Here is a 13,082-nt window from a genome sequence, read left to right as displayed (position 1 = left end):
TATTTAAGAAAGAATATTTTATTTATTATATTTAATTGACATATCTGTTTAATAATTTGTTTATTTTTTTTCAAATTCTTATAAAAATATAAAATCGAATTAATTTCATATTAATTGATATATTTTAAACGTTATAATATTAATGATATCTAAAAAAAACTTAATTTTTTCACAATGAGAATATAAAATATAGAATACAAAATTTTATAAGATTTTATAAGATAACTATAGAATATCTTTATTTATAGTTCTATCTTTATCTATAGTTCTCTATGGCATATATAGTAAATAGTATAAAAGTACATGTTTAATTAATATTTACGTATCAATTTATATCTATTCAAGTTATTAGAATTGATAATAAATTCATATATTGATATTTTTTCATATTATTCATATTTAATAATAATATTTAATAATAATTGTGATTTATGAAATATAAATATTGAATAGGATCATTTTTTTTCTTATTAATATAGTACAAAAATATTTTTTGTAAACAATTACAAAAGTATTTTATTTATTTATATTTACATCATATATAAAATATTTTTTCACAGCATTTATTACTTATAATTCTTTTTTAAGGCTACAAACATTCGTAAATATTATTGTTTATATGTATGGTATAAATAATTATATACATTTAATGTAAGATGTAATATTAATATAATATTATTAATTTAAAGTTATATTTATAATAAATGATCATAATAAATATATAAATATAAATATATAAAATTATCATTTTTTTCTTAATTAAAATAGATGAATAGTTCAGAGGAAAATAAAGTAAAATTTAAAAAAAGATATAAGAAAGCATTAAGAAAACGACAAGTTTTATCAGATGAAGATGATAATGAAGATGAAGAAATATCTATCAGGTAAATTATTATATTAATAATAAATAATTATTTTAAAATTATTAATAAATGTAGAATAATTATTTTATTGAGAAATATTATAAAATTATTTCATTAAAATAAAAATATATATATGTTTAGAGAAAAAGTTGAAGAAATGAAAATTATACAGAAACTTCGTGAACGACCAAAAGGTGTTAATGTCGTTGGATTAGCTCTTGGAGAAAATGTAACGCCTGATGTAATAATGGTAATAATGATGCTATTATAATTAATAAACAAAATGTAAAAAATTTTTTTTTAAAAAATTTTTTTTTAGTCAGATCCATTTAATGTAAAAACTGGAGGAATGGTAAATATGGCAGCATTGAAAAATACAAAATTAAAACAAAATGATGCATATGAAACAGGAATTGGAACACAATTTAATGCAGAAACTAATAAACGAGATGAAGATGAAGAAATGTGAATATTATAATTATGATGTATATTTAATTCATTAAATAGATAATTAAACATTTTTAATTTAATTAGGGTAAAATATATTGAAGAAGAATTATCAAAAAGAAAAAGTAAAAATGAGGACAAAACAGAAAATGGATTAAATAATGATAAAGGATCTTATTGTTCACCAGAAGAAGCAGCTTTGCAAGCAGTACCTGAACATTTAAGACAAAGTTCTGCACATAGAAGTGAAGAAATGCTTTCAAATCAAATGTTATCTGGTATACCAGAAGTAGATCTTGGAATAGAGTATGTTAGAATATGTTTTAATTTTACATGTTTTATTTTTTAAAATTTTTATGTTTGTATTTTTTAACAAATTGCATATAAAAGAATATTTCATTCTAAAACATAAAATATATATTTTTAGAGCAAAGATTCGTAATATTGAAGCTACAGAAGAAGCTAAGTTAAAATTGCTTTGGGATAGACACAGAAAAAAGGATGGTCCCTCACAATTTGTACCAACAAATATGGCTGTGAATTTTGTACAACATAATAGATGTATATTATTTATTTAATTTCTTATTTTATTTATTTTATAAGATCATTATAATATATCATTTTTTCATATTTTTTTTAGTTAATATAGAAGATACAGATTTCCAAAAATCAAAACAAGATTCTGATGATAGAAAAAAGATAATAGCTCCCAGAGACGATTATAAAGGGAAAAGAAAAGACAATGGAGAAAAAGCAACTGATGATTATCATTATGAAAGATTTAAGAAGCAATTTAGACGATTTTAATATTATCAATATATAAATAAATAAGAATTATATAATTTATTATTTCTGTTATATATATAATATAAAATAATGTAAAATAAATTTTAATCACTATTATAAAAATTATAATTTAAAATAAAGTATAATACTTTGAAATATAAATCTAAAAACTTGAACATATGTATCTATGAATTATTGTAAACGCGGCATAAATTCAGATATCATTTCGCAGAATGACAACACTGTAGCGACATCAATTGACTATAGAGGGGTTACACTAAAATTCGATCCATTTTAAATTTGCAATAACTATTGTTTTTTTTAAAATTGTGACTATGAGTTGTGGATTTGTTACTTGTGGTCCAAACGAAGCTCTCGTAGTATCCGGTAATTACATAGAATTATTTATATTGTAAATTATTTTCTTTTTCACATTGAGACATGGGAGGAGCACTTTGTCAATTAATTGATTGGAAGAGTTCATCATAAAATAGAAAAATTAATTATGTAATATATTATTTCATATTTAGATTTTAATTAATTTTGTATATTTAATACTGAAATATAATATTGAGATATAATATTAATAATACATATAAATATATAATTTAATTATATATTTATTTTTTTATATTTTTTTGTAAAATGCTAGAATTAAATGCTATAATAGAATGCTAATATAAAATTTTATATATAATATATATTATATTATATTATTATGGTATATTGATAATTTTTTTTCTTTAGGATGTTGTTATAGCAAGCCTCTATTAGTACCTGGAGGTAGAGTATTTGTTTGGCCTATTGTTCAACAAGTGCAAAAGTAAGTAAATTATTATATTTATATAATAAAATAAATAAATGTTTAAATTGAATTTTTTTATTAGAAAATCATTTAATAAATATTTAATAATTATAATGCTATCTTATACAAATATTTTCTAGAATTTCATTAAATACTATGACTTTACAAGTAGAAAGCCCAACTGTATATACTTGTCAAGGTGTACCAATATCTGTAACAGGAATTGCACAGGTAAAAATGAAAGATATCTATTTTTAATATAATTAAAATCTAAATATGAAATAAGAAAATATGAATAAATAAATATCTATAATATTTACAAAATATATTTTAAATATATATTCAAAGGTTAAAATACAAGGACAAAATGAGGAAATGTTATCTACAGCATGTGAACAATTTCTTGGAAAAACTGAAGAAGAAATTCATAATATTGCACTTGTAACATTAGAAGGACATCAACGAGCAATAATGGGAAGCATGACTGTAGAGGTAATGATAAAATAAATTTAAATAATTATTTATTTAAATAAATTTAAATGTTAAATTTGAATAATTATTATAAAAAATAGATTAATTTTATTTAATTTCTTGTATTTTTGTATCATATAGGAAATATATAAAGATCGTAAAAAATTCAGCAAAGAAGTTTTTGAAGTAGCAAGCAGTGATCTAGTCAATATGGGCATTACTGTTGTATCTTATACATTAAAAGATATTCGAGATGAAGAAGTAAGTTAATCTTTTTCTTTTTATTAAAAAACATTTAATTTTGATTGAATTTAAGAAAAATTTTTATGCAAAAAATATAAAACAATTGAAAATAATAAAATATAGTATATATTTACATATATGTGAAATCTTTTTGGTATCAAAAGTCCCCCTTTAGATGATTGTGAGATACTTATAAGTAATTTTTTATTATATGAGTAATATAGTCCAATTTTTATACATTGTAAATTGAATACATTTTTGTTTTGCTACTTGCAGGGGGCAAAGGTACGTTCAAATTTTGTTTTATCACTACATATAATGCCACTGCACTGCTGTTCAAACAATATTAGTACAAATCATTAACAATTTGAATAAAAGGAAATTAGAACATATTTCAAATGCTTGCTTAAATGGTAGCACAAATATTGTATACATTTGCAAATTTCAAATATGTGTGATATTCTTATTGTATGCTGCCTTTCTGTAATTCAGGTTGAATTTAAAGTAATTGCTAAAATGAATGTTATTATGCAAAATTTATAATGAAAATATAATATTATTAATTGTAGTATTATATATTTAACGATCATTTATAGGGATACTTAAAAGCTCTTGGAATGGCCCGAACTGCTGAGGTAAAACGTGACGCAAGAATCGGTGAAGCAGAAGCTCGTAGAGATGCTCAAATTCGCGAAGCTATTGCTGAAGAACAAAGAATGGCTGCTCGTTTTCTTAATGATACTGAGATTGCTAAAGCACAACGTGATTTTGAATTAAAAAAAGCTGCATATGATGTTGAAGTACAAACTAAAGTAGGTTTCTTTTATGTTATTATATAAATAAATATATTATTTTTTTTTTTTTGAAAATTTTTGTCATATATATTTCAATTATAGAAAGCAGAAGCAGAAATGGCATTTGAATTGCAAGCTGCAAAAACTAAACAAAGAATTATGGAAGAACAAATGCAAATAAAAGTAGTTGAACGTGGACAAGAAATTGCAGTACAAGAACAAGAAATGATGAGACGTGAACGAGAACTGGATGCAACTGTTCGACGTCCAGCTGATGCAGAAAAATATAGGTAATAAGATAATTAACATTAAATAAATATTGGTAAACACTTATTAAAATATGTCTACAGATTAGAAAAAATGGCTGAAGCTAATAAAATGCGTTTAGTAATGGAAGCTGAAGCTGAAGCAGAAGCTATAAAAATTCGTGGCGAAGCAGAAGCATATGCTATTAAAGCAAAAGCTACAGCAGAAGCAGAACAAATGGCAAAAAAAGCTGCTGCATGGAATGAATATAAAAGTGCTGCTATGATTGATATGATGCTGGATACGCTTCCAAAAGTAATTTAAAAAAATTTAGATTTTAATTTTTTTTTTAACTAAATGTTTTTTTATTATTTTTTTTTATTTTATATTTTTAGGTTGCAGCTGAAGTTGCAGCACCTTTATCACAAGCAAAGAAAATAACAATGGTTTCTAGTGGAAATGGAACTATTGGAGCAGAAAAATTAACTGAAGAAGTATTTAATATAGTAACACGTGTACCAGAATTGGTTAAGAATTTAACAGGCGTGGATATTGCAAAAGTATGCCTAATTGAAATTAATATTTATTATATATTAATAGAAAAAATTTCCTAATTATAATTTTTTTTTTCAGTCTGTTCATGCAGCTTAATCAAATGGTACAAAAATTTTGAATTTCTCACATTCACTATTAAATATTGAAATATAGAATGAATCTTTGATATACACATTTATTTTAATATACTGTTGCATATTAAAGTCAAGTTATAAATTTTAACTTAACTATTTTGTTAAATCACAAGTTCGGTATTTTCACTGCCATTTAATTAAAGATAACAAAATCATTTTCCATAGTGCCAATTTTGAATAAATATTTTCAAAAGTATATTTAAATTGGTATATATTATCAAAAATAAATTATATAATTATTATAAATTGTGAATATATTCGCACAATATTCGCATATATATATTTGATCATTTTAATTTTATACAATAGATAGCAATGCCTAAATTATATACAGGCAGTGAATAAGTATTTTATTTAATTTATATTGAAGATTTATTATTCTACTTACTATTATTCTCATTTTTACATAATAAGTTAAATTCGTATTAAAATTTTATGTTTATTATATTTTTTAACAAATTTTATTTACGTTTATTATATTTTTTAACAAATATTTTATGTCACTTAGGAATTAAAGAGAAGCAAATACAAATATATCTTTTTGAATCTTAAATTGATTCAAGATATATTGATATATTGATTCAATATTAGTTCAGTCTTGTCCATAACTTTGCCATTATGTGCCGAAACATTCCACTAAATATGCTGTATGTACCTTCCAACTCTATTGATATAATTAACAATTATGACCATTCTAGAATTGGAACAATTATTATTCTATATTTATTCATGTGGTTTGATGTTAAGTATTTTTATCTAGTCTCTCAAATTTAAAATATTTTTATTTAATGTTTAATTATGTATAAGATTTTTTCTTCCTCTAAAGATACATTAATATATTTGCGTCGATTTTAGCTTAGAATTTACTGTGATCTGAAACTCTTTGTACGAAAAAAGTTATAGTCATAGTTCTTAAAACAAATTTGAATGCTTTAATGATAAAATTTGTATGACCAATTTAACGCCTTAAATTAATGAAAAAAAATTTAATTTTATGTAAAAACGATTAAACGTTAACATCAAATTTTTTGTGTATTCATTTACCTTTACCATTATTATAAGTGCATCAAAAACAAAATAAAAAAAAACAATAGAAGTTACAAATGAAATTGTTGTAAAAAAAGCTCATGTCAGATGTTGGTTAATATTTATTTGTAAAAGTCCTATATTTTCAATATGTTGTTCATTATTTGTGTATAAATAAAGTTATAAAAGTATTTGATCTATAAAATTATGTTAACATTATAATATAACATGTATATTATAACATGATTTATAATTTAAATCAATTTCATATTTGCAAATTGCAATTTTTCTCTGAAGATGCATATATTTCTTAAAAATTTATAATATGGATGCATATAAGTCATTTTTAATTGATTTTTTAGCTGGTGGAATATCTGCAGCTGTATCAAAAACTGCAGTTGCACCATTAGAAAGAGTAAAGTTGTTACTCCAAGTTCAACATACTTCAAAACAAATAAGACCAGAAGATCGGTATAAAGGTATATTTTTTTCAATACAAATTAAAATAATATTTTTATATCTTTTAATTTTATTAGGTATGATGGATGCATTTATTCGCATACCAAAAGAAACTGGTTTTCTTAGTTTTTGGAGAGGGAATCTAGCTAATGTAATTCGATATTTCCCAACTCAAGCTTTAAATTTTGCATTTAAAGACAAATTCAAAGCTTTATTCTTAGAAGGTGTCCCAAAAGATGCATTTTGGAGACAGTTAGCAGGAAATTTGGCTTCTGGTGGAGCTGCTGGAGCAACATCTCTTTTATTTGTATATCCGCTTGATTTTGCTCGTACAAGGTACTATAATTATTATATATAAATATTATTATATATAATTATATATAATATTATATATTAAAGTATAAACATATTTTATAGATTAGCTGCAGACATTGGAAAAGCAGACAAAAGAGAATTCAAAGGTCTGGGTGATTGTATAATAAAAATTTTCAAATCAGATGGTGTTTTTGGTTTATATCGAGGCTTTAATGTGAGTGTTCAAGGAATTGTTATTTATAGAGCGGCATATTTTGGTTTTTATGACACTTCAAAAAACTTACTACCTGATCCAAAAAAAACTCCTTTACATATTACCTTTTTAATTGCACAAGTAAGTTGTTTATTTTCAAATTTTTATACATTATAATTAATAATATTAATATTATTTATAGACAGTAACAACATTAGCTGGAATCATATCATACCCTTTTGATACAGTTAGAAGACGTATGATGATGCAATCTGGACTTAAAAGAGCAGAAGTCATGTATAAAAATACATTAGATTGTTGGATTAAAACAGCTAAGACAGAAGGTATTGGAGCTTTTTTTAAAGGTTCACTTTCGAATATTCTTAGAGGAACTGGTGGAGCATTAGTTTTAACATTATATGATTCAATTAAAGATATACTTGAAAAAAGTTTACATAAAGAATCTGATTCTGACTCTGTTCCCAAAGATAAATGATATTAATTTCAATATTAAAATTTTAAACAATTTTAAAAAAGAAATTAATTTAAATAAAATTGTCTATAAAATTGTTCATTAATATTGATTTTTCTACAAATTAAATGTACATTAAGTAAATCAATTATTCGTACTGGAAATTGTAATTGTATAAATTCAAATTATTTATGTTTGTATTAATGCAACTTATTATTACTACATTATTATTTACATAACATTTCATAAATATCACTCTGTAAAATATTTCAATTCATTTTTAAATAAATATTTCATAAAAAATATATACATTTAATATATATATTAATAAAAATAATGCATTTTAATCTCTTATTTATTTGAAAAAATTTAGAAATTATTATTTATATATTTAATGCAATCAATATTAATATACTATCAATATAATATGATATTTTCTATAATATTATATCATATTATTAATTTTTAATCATTTAATACATTTATAAAATAATTTAAAAAAAAATTATGTATTAAATTATAAATGCTATCAAATAAATATCACAGTCATTATATTGTTATCTAATATATTTAATTCTATTTATAAACAAAACTGTATATTTCAATTAAGCATAGTATGTCGATCATAAATATTACGTCTCTGCTCTCTAACTTGACGTTTCCATTTATCTTGTTGATGACCAACACGATTTAGAACATTACCTCTTTCACCCATAGCATGAAATGTTCCAGGAGTTGTTGAAGAATCATCCTATCAAAACAAAAATGATACAAATGATTATTATATATTTATTAACTATATATTATTTGATATTTTTTAATTATTAATATATAATAATAATTTTAATTATTAATATATAAATTTTATCATAACATACATCTTCATTATTGTGTTCATGGTAACCAATATTTGTTGAAGCTTTATGAATCCTTTTATTCAATAATGGATCCAAACAAATCAAAAATAACATATAAATTACCAACAAAGATATAACCCAAATAACAAGTATTACCACTATCTGAAAATGTAAATTATTTAAAAATTTTGTTTATTTTAAAATATTTCATTAAATTAAATATAATAAAATTTACTTTAATAATAGTAGTGTTTCTATTTTCATATTTGCAATCACATCTTGAACAAAATATTTCTTCTTTACCTTTCAATTGATCCCCTACTTTTGACAAGACAACATTTTCACACTTACTGTAGATTAAAATTTAAATCAACATATATTATATTAATTTCATTTTATACATGTTATATAAGATTAAATCCCTTAATTAAAGATTTTAATTACCATTCAGAAGGTGGAACATTTATAATATATGTTTTTCGTTCTGATGATGATTGCGTTGTATTTATAACAGAGGGAAGACTAGGACAAATACATTTACATCGTTTATCATCGTATTGCGCCTGTAATTATTCATACAAATTATATATTATAATAATTAAATTTTATTATTTTATAAATTTCTAACCTTAGATTCCGATAAACATATTAATATAATTGCAGTTACACAAAGAATGTATTTCAACATTATGTGATCACACAGTTTTCATTCAATATATATATTTTGATTATTTTGATATATTCAATTTATTAGCACAAATATATTTTCAAACAAAACAATTAATATAGTTCCATCTTAAGTGAATTAATCACTCCATCTCTAAACTACCAAACGATACAAAAGTAATTGTCACTATTTTATATTACTGTTGGTATTGGTAAGAAACTAGAATAGAGTGATGAAATTAAATTAAATTAAAAAATACTAAAAAAAGGATAGAAATAAGTAAAAATACTGAAATCAGCATCATTTTCAGATTGCTACAAATAAAATTCATCAATAAAAAATAAAAAATAATAGATAAAAAATAGAAATAGAGATAGAATTGATCATCAACATCATTTATTTTATTAGATAAAAAGATAATTCATGATATAGATAATTGAAGAGATATCTTTAGTACAAAAATTAATGTTGATAATCAATTCTCTCCTATTATTATCCATTTCTATTCATTTCTTTTCTATCCATTTTCTATTTTTTTTTTTTTGTAAATTTTTTAGTTTACAAAATTCATGTGTTCAAGACTTCTTTATTCATGATTCTAAATCATGGAAAATAACACAAACATTGTTTTTTTTTAATTTATATTTCAAAACAGAAATTCCATTAAATGTTAAGTTTATCCCATTACCTCATTTATAATGCTATTTATGCTAAGTTTGATATTAAATTAATATATATCATTAATTTTAATCTATAAAATATATATTTACATAAAAAATAAATTAAAATAAATTTATTGAACATATATTTTAAATATTAATTTAAATATTATGTTATATAATACATTAATTACACATAATAAAAAAAATACAATTTTTTTTTAAATAATTTAATAATTTTCAAATTTGAATAATAATTATACAGGAAAATTTTGTTCCAATGTAATATATGTAATTCATTTTATATAACTTAATACATACTTGTTAAAATAAATCAGAATTCTTAAACATAATAAAATTACCTTACATTGATTTTTCATTGTTGCTTCATAATATTTGCAATTAATTCTTTATTTTGATGTTTACAGATAAGAACAATTTTCATAGGACATTCAAAACTTTTATACTATACAATAATTACCAATTCATTCATTCTATATTTATTCATACAAGTCACACAAAATACAATTTTTAAAATGCACACTGGCATCATTTAAAATATGAATCATCTTATTCTTTGAGTATACTTCATAAAATTATGTGAAATATTAATCACTATATCATGAATAGATTTGTGTATGTGTATATATATATATATATAATATTTTTTGTTATATGTATATTTATGCGCTAATATTACACAATAAGTAATGAAACGTACAAATGGAGTGGGCAGTCTTAGACTTGCCATTGCACATTTTATTTGTAAAATAAATCTTGCACCATTTATTATCACAATTATGAAAATGTTATTAATAAGATACAATATGATGCAAGTCTTTCTTGTTACATTCGTTTTCACAGAGTACTACACTTCTATAGTACTACACTTTTTTTGTAATTGTAAAGCGATTTTAATTAAATCAAAAGTTTTTTCAGGAAATATATATATACCAAATATGGTATCTTGCAATTAAAATGCAACTATATCTTTATCATTATATTCATTTTATAAAATATTTAAGAACTTTGCCAAGCAATGATTCCAATTAATATAAATAGTACAATCGCTCCAATGAGAACTAATATACATTTTTTCTTGCGCAATTTATTTTGATATATACTTGCTTGTCTAACATGTGAAGTAGCTTCATTGACTGATACTTCTGTTCTTTCAACAGATGCTTCTATGGAATCAATAACTTCTCCTTGATTATATACTATAGTACCAAGATCTTTGAAAATTTGATTGATATCGCTAATATTATTCTGTAAAGATATTCATTATTATATTGATTCAAAAAATTAATAAGATATTATTAGAATGCAAAAATATACCTCCAACTGTCTTATACTTGCTTCCTGTTCTTCCAACATTCGCAAATTTTGTTCTTCTTGTAATTGTTGTTGCTGAATTTGTTTCTGAGTTCTGCTATCTTGTAATTCTATTAATGTCTCTTGTTTTTTTTCTCCAAATGGAGTAATACCTGCACTCGCTTTGGCTCTTCTAACCATTTCTTTCTCTTTGGAGGCTGCAAGTCTTTGCACTGCCTAAAAAGTTGAATTTATATATAAAGATATAGATTATTATAAAAATAAAGCATATTTACAAACATACTTGGAAAGAATTTAATGCACTTGTAAATTCATCTTGTAGACGTTCTCTTTGCATCTTACGCTGTCTTTGTTCTCCAGGACTAGTAGATCCTGAATTATTAGATAATATAGCTAAATCTCGAAGATGTACACTAGTATCTTTTGCAAGCTGTTGTGTGTAATGTTGTATTTGATGTCTAAAATATATATAAAAAATCATTTTTACAAAGTCAAAATATATATTTGAATATTATTTATACAAAATATTATTAAATGAAATCTTACAATTGATTTCGTAGTTCTTGAGAATCTGTAGAGCTGCCCAATTGATTGACCATTTTTTGCATAGAAGACACTATTAAATATAAATTAAAATGAATACCGAATATATTTTCAAATAAATAGATTCTACTTACCATTTTGAGATATCTTCAAAATAGATGTACCAATGGTCTGAGATAGCCTACCAAAATCTTGTTCTCTTGTAGGACCACCATTGTGGTATGATGAAAATCCAATATCCATATTAACTTCTTTGTTATTTAAAAAAAATTAATAATATTGAAAATTATTCTATATGTGATAGTAACCTCCTTAATAGAGGTTAATCGCTCACTGATTAACCAAGGTACATTCGTAAAAAAAGTCACTTTTTTATGTATACTTTTCTGAATATATCAGATTTTAAGAAAACACTGTCTGTAATAAAAAAATATGCATATTCTCTTATTCGTTGATCAATAACATTTAAAATACAGAACTTACGTTTTGTTAAGAATCACATAAACGAAGAATACGATGACAGTTCTAATGTCAAAGATGATAAAGTATTGTTATCTATTCTCGTATCCCACTACTGTCAGTAAAATGACCAAGAAGATAATTGGTTTACAAAAAATGAATTATATAATTATTAAAAAATTAATAATTTTTTTTGCGAAGATTACACATATCGATCTATATTTTCTTGTTCGAAATAAATCGAATATATGAATAAATGAACGAAATAAAATAGAGTTCACTATGTGAAGCTCTAAAACTACGTATAAATCGATAAAGCCTAAGCCAAGTTTAAATGAATATAGTCGTCACTTCGTTACTGTTTGTCACAATGTACACATTGTTCTATTTACGAATTATATCAAGATAAATAAAATATTTATTCGTCTATTCGAATTGAAAAAACGAGACCATTACACATGTGAAACCATTTTCGCCATTTGCCGAGAAATTAAAATAATTTTAATAGTTTAAAAAAAAAATTTAAATGCATGTATATGATCATTAAATATGTTATACTCTAATATCACTTATTTTTCCATTATTTTTAATTTTCATTTGTTACATTAAAAATATCTTCAGTTATCATTATATTTTTTATTACAAGATTTCATTTCAAGAATTCCAGAAAATAATTTTTAAAATTCGAAATTTTGAAAATACTTTTATAAAATATGTAATATCAAAAAACAACAATAAAAAAAAAGAATTAAA

At 22.4% G+C, this 13,082-nt stretch overlaps 5 protein-coding genes across 10 annotated transcripts; 3 read left to right on the top strand and 2 right to left on the bottom strand.

Annotated features, from left to right (window-relative positions):
• Window positions 1–10: 10 nt before the first annotated feature.
• LOC107999441 (splicing factor C9orf78) lies at window positions 11–2,272 on the top strand. Of its 4 annotated transcripts, XM_062077332.1 has the most exons (8): window positions 257–511; window positions 589–651; window positions 769–884; window positions 1,005–1,113; window positions 1,183–1,328; window positions 1,398–1,616; window positions 1,738–1,871; window positions 1,951–2,272. In XM_062077332.1, exons 3-8 carry the CDS (start codon window positions 769–771, stop codon window positions 2,115–2,117), a joined length of 891 nt encoding a protein of 296 aa, XP_061933316.1. In that variant the 5' UTR covers window positions 257–511; window positions 589–651; the 3' UTR covers window positions 2,118–2,272. The 4 variants fall into 4 exon arrangements, with proteins under 4 accessions (XP_016914773.1, XP_061933316.1, XP_016914772.1 ...); XM_017059284.3 differs by having other exon boundaries at window positions 11–651; XM_017059283.3 differs by lacking the exon at window positions 589–651 and having other exon boundaries at window positions 258–299.
• Window positions 2,273–2,316: 44 nt separating this feature from the next.
• On the top strand, window positions 2,317–6,368 carry LOC107999439 (flotillin-1). The gene is made up of 10 exons (XM_017059282.3): window positions 2,317–2,483; window positions 2,844–2,919; window positions 3,042–3,132; window positions 3,250–3,393; window positions 3,514–3,633; window positions 4,212–4,427; window positions 4,512–4,699; window positions 4,760–4,970; window positions 5,051–5,215; window positions 5,289–6,368. Exons 1-10 carry the CDS (start codon window positions 2,432–2,434, stop codon window positions 5,304–5,306), a joined length of 1,281 nt encoding a protein of 426 aa, XP_016914771.1. The 5' UTR covers window positions 2,317–2,431; the 3' UTR covers window positions 5,307–6,368.
• A 133-nt stretch (window positions 6,369–6,501) lies between these two features.
• On the top strand, window positions 6,502–7,863 carry LOC107999238 (ADP,ATP carrier protein-like). 2 transcript variants are annotated; one of them, XM_028667440.2, is made up of 4 exons: window positions 6,502–6,849; window positions 6,907–7,165; window positions 7,247–7,478; window positions 7,540–7,863. In XM_028667440.2, the coding sequence occupies exons 1-4, from the start codon at window positions 6,696–6,698 to the stop codon at window positions 7,831–7,833; spliced, it is 939 nt and encodes a 312-aa protein (XP_028523241.1). In that variant the 5' UTR covers window positions 6,502–6,695; the 3' UTR covers window positions 7,834–7,863. The 2 variants fall into 2 exon arrangements, with proteins under 2 accessions (XP_028523241.1, XP_061933315.1); XM_062077331.1 differs by having other exon boundaries at window positions 6,502–7,165.
• A 495-nt stretch (window positions 7,864–8,358) lies between these two features.
• Window positions 8,359–9,526, bottom strand: LOC107999264 (uncharacterized protein CG1161). The gene is made up of 5 exons (XM_017058969.2): window positions 9,295–9,526; window positions 9,111–9,229; window positions 8,902–9,016; window positions 8,688–8,828; window positions 8,359–8,560 (listed from the first exon to the last, which is right to left on the bottom strand). The coding sequence occupies exons 1-5, from the start codon at window positions 9,352–9,354 to the stop codon at window positions 8,411–8,413; spliced, it is 585 nt and encodes a 194-aa protein (XP_016914458.1). The 5' UTR covers window positions 9,355–9,526; the 3' UTR covers window positions 8,359–8,410.
• Window positions 9,527–10,364: 838 nt separating this feature from the next.
• LOC107999232 (syntaxin-7) lies at window positions 10,365–12,685 on the bottom strand. 2 transcript variants are annotated; one of them, XM_017058927.3, is made up of 6 exons: window positions 12,354–12,685; window positions 12,005–12,287; window positions 11,874–11,943; window positions 11,611–11,785; window positions 11,331–11,543; window positions 10,365–11,261 (listed from the first exon to the last, which is right to left on the bottom strand). In XM_017058927.3, exons 2-6 carry the CDS (start codon window positions 12,111–12,113, stop codon window positions 11,013–11,015), a joined length of 816 nt encoding a protein of 271 aa, XP_016914416.1. In that variant the 5' UTR covers window positions 12,114–12,287; window positions 12,354–12,685; the 3' UTR covers window positions 10,365–11,012. The 2 variants fall into 2 exon arrangements, with proteins under 2 accessions (XP_016914416.1, XP_016914417.1); XM_017058928.3 differs by having other exon boundaries at window positions 12,005–12,283.
• Between the last annotated feature and the right edge of the window lie 397 nt (window positions 12,686–13,082).

Source organism: Apis cerana, linkage group LG7 (genome assembly GCF_029169275.1).
Source record: "Apis cerana isolate GH-2021 linkage group LG7, AcerK_1.0, whole genome shotgun sequence".
NCBI classification, from domain to species: domain Eukaryota; kingdom Metazoa; phylum Arthropoda; class Insecta; order Hymenoptera; family Apidae; genus Apis; species Apis cerana.
Note: the sequence above shows the minus strand (reverse complement) of the source record. Positions and strands in the feature narration are given on the sequence as shown.